Raw genomic sequence first — 24882 nt, forward strand, 5'->3', positions numbered from 1 at the left:
GTAGGTGCTTAGATTGAGATTATCTCAGCTTTTGATAACACTGAATACCTCTATTAGATCACATCTTAACCTTATCATTATCGTTTAAGTTGTCTAGTTAGCTTTCATCGGAATTTGTTTCACAGTCTGGGTTGCTCATTGCTGCACTTTCTCCATTTGTAGCGTAAAGCATCCAAGATGTGAAGACACCAAGGAATTGTACTGAGGATTGTTTTTTAGACTTTCAAAGCCATGCATATGAATCCAAGAACATTGTTCGTCTTTCTTATTGCTAATAGTTACGTCTAAGTCAGCTTTAGGTCATCTGATGTTAGTTTACCTCAGTCTTCTCCCTCATTTACCATTTTTAGCTCAACAAAATTTAACTTTGAGCTTACTTTCATGTTTTTATTATTGACTTGTAAAATTTTAGACTTACTGATGTTAAAATGAATTTATCACCTGTGATCCCAGTCCATCACTTTGTCATTGTCAGTTTGAAGCTGTAGATATTCAATTTCTGTTGTAGATATATTTTGCAGCATAGTATCATCTGCAGATTTTGATATTCTACATTACAGTCCATTATCAAAATGATTGATTATAAGGAAGGGAGCCGATCCCAAAACTGATCCCTGTAGAGCACCACTTGTTACTTCTAAGTACTCTAAGGCTTGATCAATGATCACACCATTTTACCAGTTTTCTAACCACTGAAATATAACCCTATCTATGATATGTGACTTGGCTATCGCGTGTAATCTTTGATGTGGGACTTTATTGAATGCTTTTTGAAAATTTCAGTAGATGACATGAACTACTTTACTTTCATAATATGTTGACAGTATAAAAGAAATCAAGCAGATTTGTCAAACATCTATGATCTTGTCAAAAATCATTCTGATTATAATGATTAATGAAGAGGTAATCCTCTAAATGGTCTACAAGCATGTTTTGAATGATGGTTTTCATTAGTTTACCATTAATCTAATTGGGCATTGATTTTTGGGGAAAAATACTTTTGAATATTGGCTTTACATTAATTAACTCACAGTCCTCAGGAACTTTCCCCATTGCAAGTGGTATGTTGAAAAGATCAGTCATGGGCTATCTCATTTTTCACTTCCTTTAATGTCCTAGGATAAAGCTTATCTGGGCCCACCATTTTATTGACATGCAAAATTACACAACTTACCTGTACTCACTACTGAGTTTCTTACTTTATGCATTTTTTGAAAACAAACAGCACTATATTTCATTATTTCACTACTATGGCCTAATTTCCTCTACTACTTTTAATATTTTACTGAAGCTTTTCCAAACTAAATCTATATTGTTTTTGTTGATGATATCATCCCAGAATTGTCTGTTCAGTGCAATGCAAAAATTATTCAAAATTTACAAATCTAAAACATAGTATTTTTTGTGACTTTCATGCTGACTAGCAATACAAGAGGTGCTAAAAGTTATGTAACTCAGAGGTTATCGTCGGTGATTACTTGTACAAAGTGCCTCCGGCTGAAGGATCTGTATAAAGGCAGAGACCATGGTGGCAAATGGGATGGAGAAGAATTTAGGGAGTGTATAAAGGAAGGCAACCCAGACATTGTGGGAGTGGTAGAGACGAAACTCACGCATGAACTAAACTGTAACCAAGTACATTCAGAGGGGCACATGATACCAAGAAGGAATAGAGAGATAAAGAAAGAGGAATTATGCTTCTAGGTAAGGGATTCTGTCAAATTGCAGGAAATACTAGAAGATTGTGCAATCAAATAGTACATAATGGGGAAAATTACTATGGTTAAGAAGTGCATGATAATGCATATAGTTTACAATCCCCTAAGGATTTGCAATGATGCAGAACAGGTGTATATAGAGAATAATGAAAGAACAATAAGCATGGCGAAGGAAGCAACAAGACACTCCCTCTTAGGAGATGGTAAAGTGCCGATAATGAGGGATTTCAGTTGTTGGGAAATAGACTGGGAGAACTCGAAGATTCCCTTGGAAATGCTTAGTCATGTAGAGAAATTCCTTGAATGTATGCAGAACTTACTGCATCAATGTGTTAGAGCAACAAGAACTGGAGATGATATGCCATGCATACTTGACCCTCTCTTGCACACTGCAGTATGGAAATACACCATATGAAGAATGGTTTCTATTAGAGAGTGGGTAAGTGGTGCTTGTTTTAGAATATGTGGTGATTGAATCTGCAAGAGGAAGATGAGAATGGGCACAGGATCCAGAGAAGAAGAACAGTTATGGCAGCTATGTGGGCCTGATCTTGAGTGTATTGCTTGGGAAAGGGAGTCCTATGATAAGAGAAAGAAGGAAGATCAAAATGGACAGAAATATGGTTCGGTGAGAAATGCTATAAAGCAAGAGAGCTCAGGGATGTACTATGGAGGAGATATAAAAGACATTGCAGCCAGCTAGTTTGCAAGAAATACAGGAAAACAAGAAATGAACATTGCACATAAGGAGAGATGTGCAGAAAGATTATGGGGAAAAAAGCAGGTTCTACTCCCAAGTATATATCATGATCAAAAGAAGATATGGTCAAGATATATTTATTTTTGTACTTCCCTATGGAAACACATCTGGCTTTACAGATAAAGAAAGAAAATGATATTGTTCCTTCATTAAACATATATTATCAGAAGAAAAGTCATTTTAGGGTACTTCTACTACAGTATCCCCTCCCCTAGAAAAATGATATCTCTGCCCTTCCATGTCGTGAGAATCTTCCTCTTGCGCAGATGTAAGATGACCCATCATGTAGGCTTCAAGGACACTGGGAATAGATGGCAGGGTCAAGCTGGTGCAACAGCTCCCCATCCGAACAAGTGGCATCCTCTTTCACGTGACTCATGTAGTTACCATCAAAGATCAACCATGCGATCTCACAACCACAGATCAGAGGGTTACCTTGCCAGGGAGAGAAGATATTAACAAGTTATCCAATGAGGCAGAAGGGATTAAGAGGTTACCTGGTGAAGGAGGGAAGAGATTGAGAGCTGACCTGACCAGGGAGAAGACAGTGTGGGTTCTGTGACTAAAGCTAATAGCCAAAGAAGAGGCTTCTGGTACGGAAGGAAGGAACGGAGTGAAAAAGCTACTTGGTTAAGGATAAAATGTAAAAGGACAAAGATAGCATGCAGATCTCTGGTGAGGGAGAATATGGACCATAAAGTTAAGTGGCCTGTAAGAGGAGGAGGTAAGTAATGAAGCAAGAGTAAAATAGTACCTGGTCAAAAAGAACATGGCTTGCATGGTTGCCTGGTCAGGGTGAGGAAAGTTTGAGAATTTTCCTAATGTGGGAAACAAGTAGACCCAAATCTGGGCCTGTGGAGATGTTGAGGCAACTGAAATTGTTGGGGCCCATGTGCAATAGCTGAATCTTTTGTTTTTTTTTCTTCTTTTTGAAAGGGTCGAGGGCTGCACAAAACTGGTCTGGGGGCTGCGTGTGGGCCATGGTTTAAATGCCACAGTAAACTACAGTCTACACAATGCGCTTACTTGTTCCTCTGAAGAAAAGAACCAAGAAATAAAACAGACTGATTTTCAGGTTCACCTTAGCCAACACTGTGTATGTAACTATGGAAATTTAGTGGAACAAGGCTGCAAGCCAAAATGTTACATACTACTATTATTTTGCTTTGTCGCTGTCTCCCGCGTTTGCGAGGTAGCGCTAGGAAACAGACGAAAGAAATGGCCCAACCCACCCCCATACACATGTATATACATACACGTCCACACACGCAAATATACATACCTATACATCTCAATGTACACATATATACATATATATATATATATATATATATATATATATATATATATATATATATATATATATATATATATATATATATATACACACACAGACACATACATATATACCCATGCACACAATTCACACTCTGCCTTTATTCATTCCCATCGCCATCTCGCCACACATGGAATACCATCCCCTTCCCCCCTCATGTGTGCGAGGTAGCGCTAGGAAAAGACAACAAAGGCTCTATTCGTTCACACTCAGTCTCTAGCTGTCATGCAATAATGCCCGAAACCACAGCTCCCTTTCCACATCCAGGCCCCACACAACGTTCCATGGTTTACCCCAGACGCTTCACATGCCCTGATTCAATCCACTGACAGAACGTCAACCTCGGTATACCACATCGATCCAATTCACTCTATTCCTTGCCCGCCTTTCACCCTCCTGCATGTTCAGGCCCCGATCACTCAAAATCTTTTTCACTCCATCTTTCCACCTCCAATTTGGTCTCCCACTTCTCCTCGTTCCCTCCACCTCCGACACATATATCCTCTTGGTCAATCTTTCCTCACTCATTCTCTCCATGTGCCCAAACCATTTCAAAACACCCTCTTCTGCTCTCTCAACCACGCTCTTTTTATTTCCACACATCTCTCTTACCCTTACATTACTTACTCGATCAAACCACCTCACACCACACATTGTCCTCAAACATCTCATTTCCAGCACATCCACCCTCCTGCGCACAACTCTATCCATAGCCCGCGCCTCGCAACCATACAACATTGTTGGAACCACTATTCCTTCAAACATAGCCATTTTTGCTTTCCGAGATAATGTTCTCGACTTCCACACATTCTTCAAGGCTCCCAGGATTTTCGCCCCCTCCCCCACCCTATGATTCACTTCCGCTTCCATGGTTCCATCCGCTGCCAGATCCACTCCCAGATATCTAAAACACTTTACTTCCTCCAGTTTTTCTCCACTCAAACTTACCTCCCAATTGACTTGACCCTCAACCCTACTGTACCTAATAACCTTGCTCTTATTCACATTTACTCTTAACTTTCTTCTTTCACACACTTTACCAAACTCAGTCACCAGCTTCTGCAGTTTCTCACATGAATCAGCCACCAGCGCTGTATCATCAGCGAACAACAACTGACTCACTTCCCAAGCTCTCTCATCCCCAACAGACTTCCTATTTGCCCCTCTTTCCAAAACTCTTGCATTCACCTCCCTAACAACCCCATCCATAAACAAATTAAACAACCATGGAGACATCACACACCCCTGCCGCAAACCTACATTTACTGAGAACCAGTTACTTTCCTCTCTTCCTACACGTACCCATGCCTTACATCCTCGATAAAAACTTTTCACTGCTTCTAACAACTTGCCTCCCACACCATATTTTCTTAATACCTTCCACAGAGCATCTCTATCAACTCTATCATATGCCTTCTCCAGATCCATAAATGCTACATACAAATCCATTTGCTTTTCTAAGTATTCCTCACATACATTCTTCAAAGCAAACACCTGATCCACACATCCTCTACCACTTCTGAAGCCACACTGCTCTTCCCCACTCTGATGCTCTGTACATGCCTTCACCCTCTCTTTCAATACCCTACCATATAATTTCCCAGGAATACTCAACAAACTTATAACCTCTGTAATTTGAGCACTCACCTTATCCTCTTTGCCTTTGTACAGTGGCACTATGCAAGCATTCCGCCAGTCCTCAGTCACCTCACCGTGAGTCATACATATATTGAATATCCTTACCAACCAGTCAATAACACAGTCGCCCCCTTTTTTGATGAATTCCACTGCAATACCATCCAAACCCTGCTGCCTTGCCAGCTTTCATCTTCCACAAAGCTTTTACTACCTCTTCGTTATTTACCAAATCATTCTCCCTAACCCCTTTCACTTCGCACACCACCTCAACCAAAACACCCTATATCTGCCACTCTATCATCTAACACATTCAACAAACCTTCAAATTCCTCACTCCATCTCCTTCTCACATCATCACTACTTGTTATTACCTCCCCATTAGCCCCCTTCCCCGATGTTCCCATTTGTTCTCTTGTCTTACGCACTTTATTTAACTCCTTCCAAAACATCTTTTTATTCTCCCTAAAATTTAATGATACTCTCTAACCCATACTCTCATTTGCCCTCTTTTTCACCTCTTGCACCTTTCTCTTGACCTCCTGCCTCTTTCTTTTATACATCTCCCCAGTCATTTGCACTATTTCCCTGCAGAACTCGTCCATATGCCTCTCTCTTCTCTTTCACTAACAATCTTACTTCTTCATCCCACCACTCACTACCCTTTCTAATCTGCCCACCTCCCTTGCTTCTCATGCCACAAGCATCTTTTGTGCAATCCATCACTGCTTCCCTAAGTACATTCCATTCCTCCCCCACTCCCCTTACATCCTTTGCTCTCTTATGGTGAAGTGCCTGAGGATTGGCGGAATGCATGCATAGTGCCATTATACAAAGGCAAAGGGGATAAAGTCGAGTGTTCAAATTACAGAGGTATAAGTTTGTTGAGTATTCCTGGGAAATTATATGGGAGGGTATTGATTAAGAGGGTGAAGGCATATACAGAGCATCAGATTGGGGACGAGCAGTGTGGTTTCAGAAGTGGTAGAGGATATATGGATTAGGTGTTTGCTCTGAAGAATTTATATGAGAAATACTTAGAAAAACACATGGATTTGAATACAGCATTTATGGATCTGGAGAAGGCATGCGATAGAGTTGATAGAGATGCTTTCTGGAAGGTATTAAGAATATATAGTGTGGGGGGCAAGTTGCTAGAAGCAGTGAAAAGCTCTTAACGAGGATGTAAGGCATGTGTACGTGTAGGAAGAGAGGAAAGTGATTGGTCCTGAGTGAATGTCGGTTTGCAGCAGAGGTGCGTGATATCTCCATGGTTGTTTAATTTGTTTATGGATGGGGTTGTTAGGGAGGTGAATGCAAGAGTTTTGGAGAGAGGGGCAAGTATGCAGTCTGTTCTGGATGAGAGGGCTTGGGGAGTGAGTCAGTTGTTGTTCGCTGATGATACAGCACTGGTGGCTGATTCAGGTGAGAAAGTGCAGAAGCTGTTGACTGAGTTTGGTAAAGTGTGTGAAAGAAGAAAGCTGAGAGTGAATGTGAAAAGGAGCAAGGTTATTAAGTACAGTAGGGTTGAGGGACAAGTCATTTGGGAGGTAAGTTTGAATGGAGAAAAACTGGAGAAAATGAAGTGTTTTAGATATCTGGGAGTGGATTTGGCAGCGGATGGAACCATGGAAGTGGAAGTGAATCATAGGGTAGGGGAGGGGGCGAAAGTTCTGGGAGCATTGAAAAATGTGTGGAAGGTGAGAACATTATCTCAGAAAGCAAAATTATGTTTGAAGGAATAGTGGTTCCAAGAATGTTATATGGTTGCGAGGTGTGGCTACAGATAGGGTTGTGCGGAGGAGGGTGGATGTGTTGGAAATGAGATGTTTGAGGACAATATGTGGTGTGAGGTGGTTTGATCGAGTAAGTTATGAAAGGGTAAGAGAGATGTGTGGTAATAAAAAGAGTGTGGTTAAGAGAGCAGAAGAGGTTGTTTTGAAATGGTTTGGTCACATGAAGAGAATGAGTGAGGAAAGATTGACATAGAGGATATATGTGTCAGAGGTGGAGGGAACGAGAAGTGGGAGACCAAATTGGAGGTGGAAGGATATAGTGAAAAAGATTTTGAGCGATCGGTGCCTGAACATGCAGGAGGGTGAAAGGCTTGCAAGGAATAGAGTGAATTGGATCGATGTAGTATACCGGAGTTGACGTGCTGTCAATGGATTGAACCAGGGCATGTAAAGCGTAATGGGTAAACCATGGAAAGTTCTGTGGGGCCTGGATATGGAAAGGGAGCTGCTGTTTCGGTGCATTATTACATGACAGCTAGAGACTGAGTGTGAACGAATGGGGCCTTTGATGTCGTTTCCTAGCGCTACCTCGCACACGTGAAGGGGGAGGGGGTTGTTATTTCATGTGTGGCGAGGTGGCGATGGGAATGAATGAAGGCATACAGTATGAATTATGTACATGTGTATATATGTATATGTCTCTGTGTGTATTTATATGTATACGTTGAGATGTATAGGTAATGTATATTTGCGTGTGTGGACGTGTATGTATATACATGTGTATGTGGGTGGGTTGGGCCATTCTTTCGTCTGTTTCCTTGCGCTACCTCGCTAACGCGGGAGACAGTGAAAAAGCAAATTGATAATAATAATAATGATTATATATATATATATATATATATATATATATATATATATATATATATATATATATATATATATATATATATATGGGAAGCAGAAGAGGGAGTCACGCGGGGAGTACTCATCCTCCTCGTAGGCTAAGATTGGGGTGTCTAAATGCGTGTGGATGTAACCGAAGATGTGAAAAAAGGAGAGATAGGTAGTATGTTTGAAGAAAGGAACCTGGATGTTTTGGCTCTGAGTGAAACGAAGCTTAAGGGGAAAGGGGAAGAGTGGTTTGGGAATGTCTTGAGAGTAAAGTCAAGGGTTAGTGAGAGGACAAGAGCAAGGGAAGGAGTAGCACTACTCCGGAAACAGGAGTTGTGGGAGTATGTTATAGAGTGTAAGAAAGTAAATTCTAGATTGATATGGGTAAAACTGAAAGTGGATGGAGAGAGATGGGTGATTATTGGTGCATATGCACCTGGGCATGAGAAGAAAGATCATGAGAGGCAAGTGTTTTGGGAGCAGCTGAATGAGTGTGTTAGTGGTTTTGATGCACAAGACCGGGTTATAGTGATGGGTGATTTGAATGCAAAGGTGAGTAATGTGGCAGTTGAGGGAATAATTGGTATACATGGGGTGTTCAGCGTTGTAAATGGAAATGGTGTAGAGCTTGTAGATTTATGTGCTGAAAAAGGACTGGTGATTGGGAATACCTGGTTTAAAAAGCGAGATATACATAAGTATACGTATGTAAGTAGGAGAGATGGCCAGAGAGCATTATTGGATTACGTGTTAATTGACAGGCGCGCGAAAGAGAGACTTTTGGATGTTAATGTGCTGAGAGGTGCAACTGGAGGGATGTCTGATCATTATCTTGTGGAGGCGAAGGTGAAGATTTGTATGGGTTTTCAGAAAAAAGAGAGAATGTTGGGGTGAAGAGAGTGGTGAGAGTAAGTGAGCTTGGGAAGGAGACTTGTGTGAGAAAGTACCAGGAGAGACTGAGTACAGAATGGAGAAATGGGGAGGAATGGGACGTAGGGAAGCAGTGATGGCTTGCGCAAAAGATGCTTGTGGCATGAGAAGCGTGGGAGGTGGGTTGATTAGAAAGGGTAGTGAGTGGTGGGATGAAGAAGTAAGATTATTAGTGAAAGAGAAGAGAGAGGTATTTGGACGATTTTTGTAAGAAAAAATGCAAATGAGTGGGAGATGTATAAAAGAAAGAGACAGGAGGTCAAGAGAAAGGTGCAAGAGGTGAAAAAAGGGCAAATGAGAGTTAGGGTGAGAGAGTATCATTAAATTTTAGAGAGAATTAAAAGATGTTCTGGAAGGAGGTAAATAAAGTGCGTAAGACAAGGGAGCAAATGGGAACTTCAGTGAAGGGGGCTAATGGGGAGGTGATAACGAGTAGTGGTGATGTGAGAAGGAGATGGAGTGGGTACTTTGAAGGTTTGTTGAATGTGTTTGATGAAAGAGTGGCAGATATAGGGTGTTTTGGTCGAGATGGTGTGCAAAGTGAGAGGGTTAGGGAGAATGATTTGGTAAACAGAGAAGAGGTAGTAAAAGCTTTGCGGAAGATGAAAGCCGGCAAGGCAGCAGATTTGGATGGTGTTGCAGTGGAATTTATTAAAAAAGGGGGTGACTTTATTGTTGACTGGTTGGTAAGGTTATTTGATTTATGTATGATTCATGGTGAGGTTCCTGAGGATTGACGGAATGCTTGCATAGTGCCATTGTGCAAAGGGAAAGGGGATAAGAGTGAATGCTCAAATTACAGAGGTATAAGTTTGTTGAGTATTCCTGGTAATTTATATGGGAGAGTATTGATTGAGAGAGTTAAGGCATGTACAGAGCATCAGATTGGGGAAGAGCAGTGTGGTTTCAGAAGTGGTAGAGGATGTGTGGATCAGGTGTTTGCTTTGAAGAATGTATGTGAGAAATACTTAGAAAAGCAAATGGATTTGTATGTAGCATTTATGGATCTGGAGAAGGCATATGATAGAGTTGATAGAGATGCTCTGTGGAAGGTTTTAACAATATATGGTGTGGGAGGCAAGTTAGAAGCAGTGAAAAGTTTTTATCGAGGATGTAAGGCATGTGTACGTGTAGGAAGAGAGGAAAGTGATTGGTTCTCAGTGAATGTAGGTTTGCGGCAGGGGTGTGTGATGTCTCCATGGTTGTTTAATTTGTTTATGGATGGGACTGTTAGGGAGGTGAATGCAAGAGTTTTGGAAAGAGGGGCAAGTATGAAGTCTGTTGTGGATGAGAGAGCTTGGGAAGTGAGTCAGTTGTTGTTCGCTGATGATACAGCGTTGGTGGCTGATTCATGTGAGAAACTGCAGAAGCTGGTGACTGAGTTTTGTAAAGTGTGTGAAAGAAGAAAGTTAAGAGTAAATGTGAATAAGAGCAAGGTTATTAGGTCCAGTAGGGTTGAGGGTCAAGTCAATTGGGAGGTAAGTTTGAATGGAGAAAAACTGGAGGAAGTAAAGTGTTTTAGATATCTGGGAGTGGATCTGGCAGCGGATGGAACCATGGAAGCGGAAGTGAATCATAGGGTGGGGGAGGGGGCGAAAATCCTGGGAGCCTTGAAGAATGTGTGGAAGTCGAGAACATTATCTCGGAAAGCAAAAATGGGTATGTTTGAAGGAATAGTGGTTCCAACTATGTTGTATGGTTGCGAGGCGTGGGCTATGGATAGAGTTGTGCGCAGGAGGGTGGATGTGCTGGAAATGAGATGTTTGAGGAGAATATGTGGTGTGAGGTGGTTTGATCGAGTAAGTAATGTAAGGGTAAGAGAGATGTGTGGAAATGAAAAGAGCGTGGTTGAGAGAGCAGAAGAGGGTGTTTTGAAATGGTTTGGTCACATGGAGAGAATGAGTGAGGAAAGATTGACCAAGAGGATATATGTGTCGGAGGTGGAGGGAACGAGGAGAAGTGGGAGACCAAATTGGAGGTGGAAAGATGGAGTGAAAAAGATTTTGAGTGATCGGGGCCTGAACATGCAGGAGGATGAAAGGCGAGCAAGGAATAGAGTGACTTGGATCTATGTGGTATATCGGGGTCGACGTGCTGTCAGTGGATTGAATCAGGGCATGTGAAGCGTCTGGGGTGAAACATGGAAAGTTCTTTTGGGCCTGGATGTGGAAAGGGAGCTGTGGTTTCAGGGCATTATTGCATGACAGCTAGAGACTGAGTATGAACGAATGGGGCCTTTGTTGTCTTTTCCTAGCGCTACCTCGCACACGTGAGGGGAGAGGAGGATGTTATTCCTTGTGTGGCGATGTGGCGATGGTAATGAATAAAGGCAGACAGTGTGAATTGTGTGCATGTGTATATATGTATGTGTATGTGTGTGTATATATATGTGTACATTGAGATGTATGGGTATGTATATTTGCGTGTGTGGACGTGTATGTATATACATGTGTATGGGGGTGGGTTGGGCCATTTCTTTCGTCTGTTTCCTTGCCCTACCTCGCAAACGCGGGAGACAGCGACAAAGCAAAAAATAGAAATATATATATATATATATATATATATATATATATATATATATATATATATATATATATATATATATATATATATGTATGTATATATCACCTTTCTCCCCTATCCCTAGGGATAAGGGAGAAAGAATATTTCCCACGCATTCATCACATGTCGCAGAAGGCGACGAAAGGGGACGAGGGCAGGGGGCTGGAAACCCTCCCCTCCTTGTATTTTAACTTTCTAAAAGGGGAAACAGGAAGGAGTCACGCGGGGAGTGCTCATCCTCCTCGAAGGCTCAGATTGGGGTGTCAAAATGTGTGTGGATGTAACCAAGATGAGAAAAAAGGAGAGATAGGTAGTATGTTTGAGGAAAGGAACCTGGATGTTTTGGCTCTGAGTGAAACGAAGCTCAAGGGTAAAGGGGAAGAGTGGTTTGGGAATGTCTTAGGAGTAAAGTCGGGTTAGTGAGAGGACAAGAGGAAGTTAAGGAATAGCACTACTCCTGAAACAGGAGTGATGGGAGTATGTGATAGAGTGTAAGAAAGTAAACTCTAGATTGATGTGGGTAAAACTGAAAGTGGATGGAAAGAGATGGATTATTATTGGTGCATATGCACCTGGGCATGAGAAGAAAGATCATGAGTGGCAAGTGTTTTGGGAGGAGCTGAGTGAATGCGTTAGTAGTTTTGATGCACGAGACCGGGTTATAGTGATGGGTGATTTGATTGCAAAGGTGAGTAATGTAGCAATTGAGGGAATAATTGGTGCACATGGGGTGTTCAGTGTTGTAAATTTAAATGGTGAAGAGCTTGTAGATTTATGTGCTGAAAAAGGACTGGTGATTGGGAATACCTGGTTTAAAAAGAGAGATATACATAAGTATATGTATGTAAGTAGGAGAGATGCCCAGAGAGCGTTATTGGATTACGTGTTAATTGATAGGCGCACGAAAGAGAGACTTTTGGATGTTAATGTGCTGAGAGGTGCAACTGGAGGGATGTCTGATCATTATCTTGTGGAGGCGAAAGTGAAGATTTGTAGAGGTTTTCAGAAAAGAAGAGAGATGTTGGTGTGAAAAGAGTGGTGAGAGTAAGTGAGCTTGGGAAGGAGACTTGTGTGAGGAAGTACCAGGAGAGACTGAGTACAGAATGGAAAAAGGTGAGAACAAAGGAGGTAAGGGGAGTGGGGTAGGAATGGGATGTATTTAGGGAAGCAGTGATGGCTTGCGCAAAAGGTGCTTGTGGCATGAGAAGTGTGGGAGGTGGGCAGATTAGAAAAGGTAGTAAGTGGTGGGATGAAGAAGTAAGATTATTAGGGAAAGAGAAGAGAGAGAGGCATTTGGACGATTTTTGCATGGAAATAATGCAAATGAGTGGGAGATGTATGAAAGAAAGAGGCAGAAGGTCAAGAGAAAGGTGCAAGAGGTGAAAAAGAGGGCAAAGAGAGGTGGGGTGAGAGAGTATCATTAGATTTTAGGGAGAATAAAAAGATGTTTTGGAAGGAGGTAAATAAAGTGCGTAAGACAAGGGAACAAATGGAAACTTCAGTGAAGGGGGCTAATGGGGAGGTGATAACAAGTAGTGGTGATGTGAGAAGGAGATGGAGTGAGTATTTTAAAGGTTTGTTGAATGTGTTTGATGATAGAGTGGCAGATATAGGATGTTTTGGTCGAGGTGGTGTGCAAAGTGAGAGGGTTGGGAAAATGATTTGGTAAACAGAGAAGAGGCAGTAAAAGCTTTAGGGAAGATGAAAGCTGGCAAGGCAGCGGGTTTGGATGGTATTGCAGTGGAAGTTATTAAAAAGGGGTGACTATATTGTTAACTGGTTGGTAAGGTTATTTAGTGTATGTATGACTCATGGTAAGGTACCTGAGGATTGGCGAAATGCTTGCATAGTGCCATTGTACAAATGCAAAGGGGATAAGAGTGAGTGCTCATATTACAAAGGTACAAGTTTATTGAGTATTCCTGGTAAATTATATGGGAGGGTTGTGATTGAGAGGGTGAAGGCATGTACAGAGCATCAGATTGGGTATAAGCAGTGTGATTTTCTGACAGATCAGAAGTGGTAGAGGATGTGTGGATCAGGTGTTTACTTTGAAGAATGTGTGTGAGAAATACTTAGAAAAGCAAATGGATTTGTATGTAGCATTTATGGATCTGGAGAAGGCATATGACAGAGTTGACAGAGATGCTCTGTGTAAGGTAATAAGAATATATGGTGTGGGAGGCAAGTTGTTAGAAGCAGTGAAAGGTTTTTACCAAGGATGTAAGGCTTGTGTACGTGTAGGAAGGGAGGAGAGTGATTGGTTCTCAGTGAATGTAGGTTTGCGACAGGGGTGTGTGATGTCTCTTTGGTTGTTTAATTGGTTTATGGATGGGGTTGTTAGGGAGGTGAGTGCAAGAGTTTTGGAAAGAGGGGCAAGTACGCAGTCTGTGGTGAATAAAATAGTTTAGGAAGTGAGTCAGTTGTTGTTCGCTGATGATACAGCGCTGGTGGCTGATTCACGTGAGAAACTGCAGAAGGTGGTGACTGGTAAAGTGTGTGAAAGGAGAAAGCTGAGAGTAAATGTGAATAAGAGCAAGGTTATTAGGTACAGTAGGGTTGAGAGACAAGTCAACTGGGAGGTAAGTCTGAATGGAGAATAACTGGAGGAAGTGAAGTGTTTTAGATATCTGGTAGTGGATTTGGCAGCGGCTGGAACCATGGAAGCGGAAGTGAATCATAGGGTGGGGGAGGGGGCGAAAGTTCTGGGAGCTTTGAAGAATGTGTGGAAGACGAGAACAATATCTCAGAAAGCAAAAATGGGTATGTTTGAAGGAATAGTGGTTCCAACAATGTTATATGGTTGCGAGGCGTGGACTGTGGATAGAGTTGTGCGGAGGAGGGTGGATGTGCTAGAAATGAGATGTTTGATGACAATATGTGGTGTGAGGTGGTTTGATCGAGTAAGTAATAATAGGGTAAGAGAGATGTGTTGTAATAAATAAAAACAATGTGGTTGAGAGAGCAGAAGAGGGTGTTTTGAAATGGTTTGGTCACATGGAGAGAATGATTGAGGAAAGATTGATCAAGAGGATATATGTGTCAGAGGTGGATGGAACGATACGTGGGAGACCAAATTGGAGGTGGAAAGATGGAGTGAAAAAGATATTGAGTGATCGGGGCCTGAACATGCGGGAGCGTGAAAGGTGTGCAAGAAATAGAGTGAATTGGAACGATGTAGTATACTGGGGTCGACGTGCTGTCAGTGGATTGAACCAGGGCATGTGAAGCGTCTGGGGTAAACCATGGAAAGTTCTGTGGGGCCTGGATGTGGAAAGGGAGGTGTGGTTTCGGTGCATTATTACATGACAACTAGAGACTGAGTGTGAACGAATGTGGCCTTTGTTGTCTTTTGCTATCGGTACCTCGCTTACATGAGGGGGGAGGGGGTTGTTATTTCATGTGTGGCAGGGTGGCGATGGGAATCAATAAAGGCAGACAGTTTGAACTATGTACATGTGTATATATGTATATGTCTGTGTGTGTATATATATGTATACCTTGAGATGTATGGGTATGTATATTTGTGTGTGTGTGGACGTGTATGTATATACATGTGTATGTGGGTGGATTGGGCCATTCTTTCGTCTGTTTCCTTGTGCTGCGTCGCTAATGCGGGAGACAGTGACAAAGCAAAATATATAGTTATAAATAAATATAAATAATCACCTATGTGACGTTTTATGCTAAGATCATCGTAAAATGCATTTTTTCTTTCCTTAATGTTATCTTGACAATACTTAGAAACATTGTCTAATGGTGATGATTATAAACATGATTCAATTTATGGGTTTTTTTGAAATGTGGGGCCCTTAGGGTTCTGCTTCATGTTGCCTCTTTGTCAATACAGCCTTCGAAAGATGAGGGTGGAAGACTAGGCATCGTATGGGGGCATTTGGTGAGCCGTCTGAAATTAGCCCCATTGGATGTAGGGGGGATATGTCATGAATAAGGGGTTAATGTTGTTGTTGATGTGGTTATAGGAATTTTATTTGTAATAGGATGTGGAGAGGTTTATTTTGTGAATATGACACAAGCTGAATACCATCAGACAATGTGGAAAGTATGTGTAACTGGGCGGCAAGTGGGTATGTTCACTAGTGAGTAAGAATAGGAGGAGTTATTGAAAGGAAACTTAAAACAGTTGCATTATTCTCCAATTTTGGAACGGAGACAACTCCACCAGATCAACTTTGTCTCAATTAGGCCATCATCATCTCTGCTAGGCCAGTGTTGTCTATACCAGGGTAACTGTTTCCGCCACACCAACTTTGTCTATGTTGGTCCAGCTTCACCTTCCATCAAGCCACCTTCACCTCCACCGAGCCAACTTAACCTCCGTCAAGTCAACTTAACCTCCACCAGGCCAATTTCATCTCCATTAGTACAGCTTCATCTCCACTAGCCCAACTTCACCTCTACCGAACCAACTTCACCTCCACCTGGCCAATTTCATCATCAGGCTAACTTCACCTGCGCCAGTCCAACTTCACCTCTACCAGGCCAATTTCATCTCCACCAGGCCAACTTCACCTCTACCAGGCCAATTTAATCTCCACCAGGCCAACTTCACCTCTACCAGTTCACCATTACCTCCACCAGGCCAACTTCATCTCCACCAGGCCAACTTCACCTCCACCAGTCCAACTTCATCTCCACTAGGCCAACTTCACCTCCACTAGGCCAACTTCATCTCCACTAGGCCAACTTCACCTCCACCAGGCCAACTTCACTTCCGCCAGGCTTAAAATATTATTCATTCCTTCAGCTTTGCCCACATAAGTCAAAAGCCACATCAGAAATCTATAATGAGACATCTGTCACTGTGAGAAGGTGAGGTACTTCATAAATGTCATGCCTTTTCTAATATCAACAACATATGTGTCATACTTCGAAGCTGTCGTTGTTCTGTTTAGATGTCTACACTTGTTTACTAGCTTTCCTCATTATTGGCCTTTGTAATTTATGGGGTTTACACTTTTTTTTTCTTGTTGAGGTTTTCAGTTGGTTCAGTTTCTGCATTTTGTGTTCTTGTGACGCTTGGAAGAATCTCCGTTAATCTGGAGACAATAGTTCAGCTGAATGCTAACTTGAACTCGTTCTCTAGTTTACTTTAAATCTCTAGAACTTAATTCAGTATTTTTCAATTCTTGAATGTTGAATGATTATTGTTTTATGTTTTCCAGTTTCATATTTTTAGCGCTATTAGTTTTTTGTCTAGGATTCTTGTCTCAAGGAATGATACATGAATATTTGCGTCTTGGCCAGAAAGCAGAGCATTATGTAATATTTTGAATGTGAGACGGTAAAGAAATGCCTGACAGAAGATTCTTACTTGTTGATAATGTACATACTGACAAACAATTGAAAAATACCCATTTTCTAAGACTATTTTCCTCTGTTTTCTTCTGAACTCGCTTCAAATGGCGACCACTTGTCTTGAATATTTACATAAAAGCATTTGTCGGTTTACGAGCAAGAGCCAAAATTTTGTAGTTGCCCCAGTATGATAGTGTATGGCTTTACTGTCTCAGTAGTCTACTCACAGGCTGTGTTAATACTCACAGGCCTGTGTTAGTACTCATGGGCTGTTTTTGTACTCAAAGGCTGTGTGTTACTACTCACGGGCTGTTTCTAATTACGAGCTGGGTTAGAACTCATGGGCTGTGTTAGTACTTACAGGCTTTGTGTTGATACTTAAGGGCTGTGTTAGTACTTACAGGCTTTGTGTTGATACTTAAGGGCTGTGTTAGTACTTACAGGCTTTGTGTTGATACTTAAGGGCTGTGTTAGTACGTACAGGCTTTGTGTTGACACTTAAGGGCTGTGTTAGTACTTACAGGCTTTGTGTTGATACTTAAGGGCCGTGTTAGTACTTACAGGCTTTGTGTTGATACTTAAGGGCTGTGTTAGTACGTACAGGCTTTGTGTTGACACTTAAGGGCTGTGTTAGTACTTACAGGCTTTGTGTTGATATTTAAGGGCCGTGTTAGTACTTACAGGCTTTGTGTTGATACTTAAGGGCTGTGTTAGTACGTACAGGCTTTGTGTTGACACTTAAGGGCTGTGTTAGTACTTACAGGCTTTGTGTTGATATTTAAGGGCCGTGTTAGTACTTACAGGCTTTGTGTTGATACTTAAGGGCTGTGTTAGTACGTACAGGCTTTGTGTTGACACTTAAGGGCTGTGTTAGTACTTACAGGCTTTGTGTTGATATTTAAGGGCCGTGTTAGTACTTACAGGCTTTGTGTTGATACTTAAGGGCTGTGTTAGTACGTACAGGCTTTGTGTTGACACTTAAGGGCTGTGTTAGTACTTACAGGCTTTGTGTTGATATTTAAGGGCCGTGTTAGTACTTACAGGCTTTGTGTTGATACTTAAGGGCTGTGTTAGTACGTACAGGCTTTGTGTTGACACTTAAGGGCTGTGTTAGTACTTACAGGCTTTGTGTTGATATTTAAGGGCCGTGTTAGTACTTACAGGCTTTGTGTTGATACTTAAGGGCTGTGTTAGTACGTACAGGCTTTGTGTTGACACTTAAGGGCTGTGTTAGTACTTACAGGCTTTGTGTTGATATTTAAGGGCTGTGTGTTAGTACTTACAGGCTGTGTTGATACTTAAGGGCTGTGTGTTAGTACTTACAGGCTGTGTTGATACTTAAGGGCTGTGTTAGTACGTACAGGCTTTGTGTTGACACTTAAGGGCTGTGTTAGTACTTACAGGCTTTGTGTTGATATTTAACGGCTGTGTTAGTACTTACAGGCTGTGTTGATACTTAAGGGTTGTGTGTTAGTACTTACAGGCTGTGTTGATACTTAAGGGTTGTGTGTTAGTACTTACAGGCTGTGTTGATACTTAAGGGTTGTGTGTTAGTACTTACAGGCTGTGTTGATACTTAAGGGTTGTGTGTTAGTACTTACAGGCTGTGTTGATACTTAAGGGTTGTGTGTTAGTACTTACAGGCTTTGTGTTGATACTTAAGGGTTGTGTGTTAGTACTTACAGGCTGTGTTGATACTTAAGGGTTGTGTGTTAGTACTTACAGGCTTTGTGTTGATACTTAAGGGCTGTGTGTTAGTACTTACAGGCTTTGTGTTGATACTTAAGGGTTGTGTGTTAGTACTTACAGGCTTTGTGTTGACAATTAAGGGCTGTGTTAGTACTTACAGGCTTTATGTTGACAGTTAAGGGCTGTGTTAGTACTTACAGGCTTAGTGTTGATACTTAAGGGTTGTGTGTTAGTACTTACAGGCTGTGTTGATACTTAAGGGTTGTGTGTTAGTACTTACAGGCTTTGTGTTGATACTTAAGGGTTGTGTGTTAGTACTTACAGGCTGTGTTGATACTTAAGGGTTGTGTGTTAGTACTTACAGGCTTTGTGTTGATACTTAAGGGTTGTATGTTAGTACTTACAGGCTGTGTTGATACGTAAGGGTTGTGTGTTAGTACTTACAGGCTGTGTTGATACTTAAGGGCTGTGTGTTAGTACTTACAGGCTTTGTGTTGATACTTAAGGGTTGTGTGTTAGTACTTACAGGCTTTGTGTTGATACTTAAGGGCTGTGTGTTAGTACTTACAGGCTTTGTGTTGATACTTAAGGGTTGTGTGTTAGTACTTACAGGCTTTGTGTTGATACTTACGGGCTGTGTTAGTACTTACAGGCTTTGTGTTGATACTTACGGGCTGTGTTAGTACGTACAGGCTTTGTGTTGACACTTAAGGGCTGTGTTAGTACTTACAGGCTTTGTGTTGATATTTAAGGGCTGTGTGTTAGTACTTACAGGCTGTGTTGATACTTAAGGGTTGTGTGTTAGTACTTACAGGCTGTGTTGATACTTAAGGGCTGTGTTAGTACGTACAGGCTTTGTGTTGACACTTAAGGGCTGTGTTAGTACTTACAGGCTTTGTGTTGATATTTAACGGCTGTGTTAGTACTTACAGGCTGTGTTGATACTTAAGGGTTGTGTGTTAGTACTTACAGGCTGTGTTGATACTTAAGGGTTGTGTGTTAGTACTTACAGGCTGTGTTGATACTTAAGGGTTGTGTGTTAGTACTTACAGGCTGTGTTGATACTTAAGGGTTGTGTGTTAGTACTTACAGGCTGTGTTGATACTTAAGGGTTGTGTGTTAGTACTTACAGGCTTTGTGTTGATACTTAAGGGTTGTGTGTTAGTACTTACAGGCTGTGTTGATACTTAAGGGTTGTGTGTTAGTACTTACAGGCTGTGTTGATACTTAAGGGCTGTGTGTTAGTACTTACAGGCTTTGTGTTGATACTTAAGGGTTGTGTGTTAGTACTTACAGGCTTTGTGTTGACAATTAAGGGCTGTGTTAGTACTTACAGGCTTTATGTTGACAGTTAAGGGCTGTGTTAGTACTTACAGGCTTAGTGTTGATACTTAAGGGTTGTGTGTTAGTACTTACAGGCTGTGTTGATACTTAAGGGTTGTGTGTTAGTACTTACAGGCTTTGTGTTGATACTTAAGGGTTGTGTGTTAGTACTTACAGGCTGTGTTGATACTTAAGGGTTGTGTGTTAGTACTTACAGGCTTTGTGTTGATACTTAAGGGTTGTATGTTAGTACTTACAGGCTGTGTTGATACGTAAGGGTTGTGTGTTAGTACTTACAGGCTGTGTTGATACTTAAGGGCTGTGTGTTAGTACTTACAGGCTTTGTGTTGATACTTAAGGGTTGTGTGTTAGTACTTACAGGCTTTGTGTTGATACTTAAGGGCTGTGTGTTAGTACTTACAGGCTTTGTGTTGATACTTAAGGGTTGTGTGTTAGTACTTACAGGCTTTGTGTTGATACTTACGGGCTGTGTTAGTACTTACAGGCTTTGTGTTGATACTTACGGGCTGTGTTAGTACTTACAGGCTTTGTGTTGATACTCACGGGCTGTGTTAGTACTTACAGGCTTTGTGTTGATACTCACGGGCTGTGTTAGTACTTACAGGCTTTGTGTTGATACTTACGGGCTGTGTTAGTACTTACAGGCTTTGTGTTGATACTTACGGGCTGTGTTAGTACTTACAGGCTTTGTGTTGATACTTACGGGCTGTGTTAGTACTTACAGGCTTTGTGTTGATACTTACGGGCTGTGTTAGTACTTACAGGCTTTGTGTTGATACTCACGGGCAGCGTTGAGGATGATGTCGGGAAGCAGTGGGCGCCACACCTCTTCCTTCAGCTCCTTCAGTTGGTTGCCCTGGATCCACACGTCACCCCTCACACCTGTGGCAGGAGAGGGAGGGTCAACAGCGCCATGGTTGGGGGTCACGTGTTCCCTGTGTCGTGGTAAGCGACTCTAAGGGGTGGGGGAGACGGGAATCTTCCCCTCCTGTTTTACTTTTCCAAAAGAGGGAACAGAGACGGACGCCAAGTGAGGATTTTTCCCTCCGAGGTTCAGTCATCTGTTCTTGACGCTACTTGGCTAACGGGTTGGAAATGGTGAATATGTATGAAAAATAAGTAGAGAGAGAGAGAGAGAGAGAGAGAGAGAGAGAGAGAGAGAATAAAGTAAGCAGTGTGCACACGGTGGACTGGTGTTCACGCGCCTATATTTCAAAATCTCACATCACTCGTCAAGGTTACTCGAGGTTTTCACATAAATGTGACCCTCTTGCGAGAACAGTTTATTAAGCTTATTAAGCAGAAAATACTGTACACTTTGTGGTTGACTTACCCTGCACGTGAGGGTTGACTTACCCTGCACGTGAGAGTTGACTCACCCTGCACGTGAGGGTTGACTTACCCTGCACGTGAGAGTTGACTCACCCTGCACGTGAGGGTTGACTTACCCTGCACGTGAGGGTTGACTTACCCTGCACGTGAGAGTTGACTCACCCTGCACGTGAGGGTTGACTTACCCTGCACGTGAGAGTTGACTCACCCTGCACGTGAGGGTTGACTTACCCTGCACGTGAGAGTTGACTCACCCTGCCCGTGAGGGTTGACTCACCCTGCACGTGAGGGTTGACTTACCCTGCACGTGAGAGTTGACTCACCCTGCACGTGAGGGTTGACTTACCCTGCACGTGAGAGTTGACTCACCCTGCCCGTGAGGGTTGACTCACCCTGCACGTGAGGGTTGACTTACCCTGCACGTGAGAGTTGACTCACCCTGCACGTGAGCGTTGACTTACCCTGCACGTGAGAGTTGACTCACCCTGCCCGTGAGAGTTGACTCACCCTGCCCGTGAGGGTTGACTTACCCTGCACGTGAGGGTTGACTTACCCTGCACGTGAGGGTTGACTTACCCTGCATGTGAGGGTTGACTTACCCTGCACGTGAGGGTTGACTTACCCTGCATGTGAGGGTTGACTTACCCTGCATGTGAGGTTTGACTTACCCTGCACGTGAGTGTTGACTTACCCCTGAGAGCGTCTACGTGGACACTGGTGATGTTGTTTTCGTTTAGATGAACGTAGTTGGTGTCAGTTGTAAGGTCTACGGTGTCTGCTGCCAGGGTAGTCAGTTTGTTTCCCTCCAGATGGACACTTTCTAAATAACTGAGATGTGTGAATGTTCCTGTGGGGATGTGATGAATCGAGTTAAACGTATGGTCATGTTTGAGCACGACCTTGTGGCTCTTTAGGATGAAAGTGTGACTCTTGAGTATGATGGAGTGAACTTTACCCTGACCACTGATGATCTAGGGAAATCCAGACTACTATGCTAGGCGAGGCTCGTACATTGTAGCGTCGTGCTCAAGGTTGTAAGGTTGTAGTGACTGAGTTAACGAGAGCCCACACTGTTTTTTTCTTCCCCCTTTCAGTAAATTCTCTATATTTCAATTAAGGCCCACCCTTGACTGGAACCTGCAACATATACAAGAGCCTTTAAAGGCATGATCTGTCATGATATAGATGAAAACAATCGTTGTGTCATTATTGTGGGGTTTTATAGATGTATGGTCGGCCAGCTCCCCTGCCTCCCATCCACCCACACGTCCTTCACCTTACTACACCACTGGCTCACAACGAGGGGGGATGCTCCAGCGTGTGTGGGTATGTGTGTAGGGAGGAGGTGGGGGGTGAGCGCTCCTCACTGAGTTTACTATATGTTTGCTCTTGTGTAAGACGAGACCCCTAATGATCGTGTATTCGAAAGGAAAATAAGAATAGCCCAAACTCCAGACATTTTTCTCTTTGCTCTTGTTGTGGTTATCTATCGATAAACTGAATGTCTTGGGCCTTTGTTTACCCCTGGTGTAATAGATGATGAGAGGGACCTCGCCATGAGAAGAGGCCCAGACGTCTGGGGGTAGGGACGTCGTAGGGCAAATCCGGTTGAGAAGCGCTCCGTCAGGGTGTGTACGGGAGGAGTTGGTTATCTGGACATGGCTTCGTTGCTCTCCTTTCGAGGTTCAGGACTGGGAGTTTGCATGAGAGAATACCTCACGATGGATATGAATGAAAGGATGATGGCAGGTGTCGGGAGCTAACAGGCCTCAACCCTGTGATAAGATCAGGAAATTCGACGTACGGCTGATTAAGCTTGAGGAATCGTGTGGTATGTTCATTGACAACGATCGTAGCCCAAACCGTTCAGTTTGGAACAAGTGGTAGAGCAGAGCCTTGGTCGCTCTAGCTCGCTATATCATATAACTATTTGTCTGGATCTAAGTAAAGTGCTAGCACAGTGGTGAGTGAGGACCACTGCCACGACATCTAGTATCATCAGGCAACAGTCATATTATGTGAGACATTTCTTATCATGCAACATTAATACGTCATACCTGAAGGTATTGCCCGAAGACCACAGTTTTGTAGACCAATCTCCCGAAGCTGCGGCAGGTTCTGTAGAGATTCGAACGTGATATGTTCCAGTGGGTTGTCCCGCATTTGCAGGACCTGCAGTGTGGGCGAGGACATGTCAGGAAAGTCCTTCAGAAGGTTGTCCTGGATATCCAAACGCTCCAGGTATCTGAAGGAATGTATTTCTTGAAACGGGAATGATAATAACGAGTTGTGTCCCACATTGAGAGAGGTCAGTGTAGAGTAGCTGCCGGAGAGGGCAGTCATCACTATAGTCTCTAGGGCTCCGTTGGTAATATGAATCTCCTTGTAGTTCGTGGGGCCCAGGTCACCTCCTCGCAGAGCCTTCAGGTTCTTGTTTTTGTTGATGGTCAGCTTGTTGAATTCGGCGAAGGGGAATTCCAGGCTAAATACACGGGCCAGGTCGTCGCCGCTCTCCACGTCCGAGCAGTTCATGTCCATCGAGAAGTCTGGCAGGACGGTACAGACGCAGGGCAGGATGGACTGGGGGTCCGGGCACGGCAGAGTGAGCGGGTTGATTATAACATGGGCCTCGCCGACGGTGAAGAGGTGCAGCGAGAACAGCAGCATCACACACCTCACTGTGACTGCCATGCTGAAGCACTTGTGAGAGACAAGCTGCAACAGAGACTGTGATGGTACAGCTCAGCCACAAGCCAGTTGGTCCCAGAGACAACAGGACAATCTGGTGCTTGAAAGCACACGGTCGACTGTGGCCTGTGGTGCCTGAGGCAATGATAGATATACCCGTTGTCAAGATAAGTCGGCCCTTAACTTGGCTCGTGCCCTTGTCCTTCCTTTTGCCTTTGAGATATGCATGAGAGACTATGTTGCTGCGTGGGAAGACTGCCACTTGTGCCTGCGGTAGAGAGCCTCACAGGAGGGCGGGATGTGGAGGGGCGTCCTCCTCGGCCACCACCTCTTCACCATGACGCCACACCACAGGAACACGATCTGACTCTGAGCACGACGGTTATGAGCCTCGGGTATGATAACGACATGATCCTTAAAGGTGATACCGCTGAGCTGAGGACGTCATGACGGACTGTAATGTCACAGAGAACAACGTTTATCATGATGGACATGGGAGTCAAGCCAGATGTGGCACATCAAGTCACCTTCAGTTAAAGGAGAAATGAGGACAATATAATGATATGTCTACAATATTACAAAGTGCCTTCATACTGTTATATTACTCCTGTATTATAACAATGTAAGGTCAGTAAACAACAACGAAATCAGACAGCAAGCCGCTCATTCAACTGCCTGACTAAGAGAACCACGTAAGTTAACAACCAGCAGATAAATACGCAGCAAGATGCCAGTTCGGTAGATCGTCAAACAATTGCCTAGTTAACTGCGTCACTTCAGACAATTAGTTAAACAGATAGAAAGCGAGGAAGTCAACCAACTGGTTGACTGTTTAGAAAACAAGTTGGTTGTCAAACATCATACTGCTGGTGCTGACCTTGTGTCATTCATTCTACTGGTGTTGATCTTGTCATTCATAATGCTGGTGTTGATCTTGTGTCA

The 24882-nt window shown here is 42.9% G+C and overlaps 1 protein-coding gene across 1 annotated transcript; it reads right to left on the reverse strand.

The window, feature by feature from the left end:
* Positions 1-2541: 2541 nt before the first annotated feature.
* Positions 2542-24073, reverse strand: LOC139754684 (oplophorus-luciferin 2-monooxygenase non-catalytic subunit-like). The gene is made up of 4 exons (XM_071672240.1): positions 23310-24073; positions 21944-22099; positions 20704-20802; positions 2542-2913 (listed from the first exon to the last, which is right to left on the reverse strand). Exons 1-4 carry the CDS (start codon positions 23941-23943, stop codon positions 2771-2773), a joined length of 1032 nt encoding a protein of 343 aa, XP_071528341.1. The 5' UTR covers positions 23944-24073; the 3' UTR covers positions 2542-2770.
* Between the last annotated feature and the right edge of the window lie 809 nt (positions 24074-24882).

Source organism: Panulirus ornatus, chromosome 17 (assembly GCF_036320965.1).
Source record: "Panulirus ornatus isolate Po-2019 chromosome 17, ASM3632096v1, whole genome shotgun sequence".
NCBI classification, from domain to species: Eukaryota; Metazoa; Arthropoda; class Malacostraca; order Decapoda; family Palinuridae; genus Panulirus; species Panulirus ornatus.

Excerpts from the sequence above, each read along its gene's own strand:
- LOC139754684 (XM_071672240.1), bottom strand. The coding sequence starts at position 23,943 with ATGGCAGTCACAGTGAGGTGTGTGATGCTGCTGTTCTCGCTGCACCTC. Across the intron at positions 20,803-21,943 it reads CCACGTAGACGCTCTCAGGG|GTGTGAGGGGTGACGTGTGG; the intron begins GTAAGTCAACAC and ends CTCCTGCCACAG. Across the intron at positions 2,914-20,703 it reads CATCATCCTCAACGCTGCCC|GTAACCCTCTGATCTGTGGT; the intron begins GTGAGTATCAAC and ends CTCCCTGGCAAG.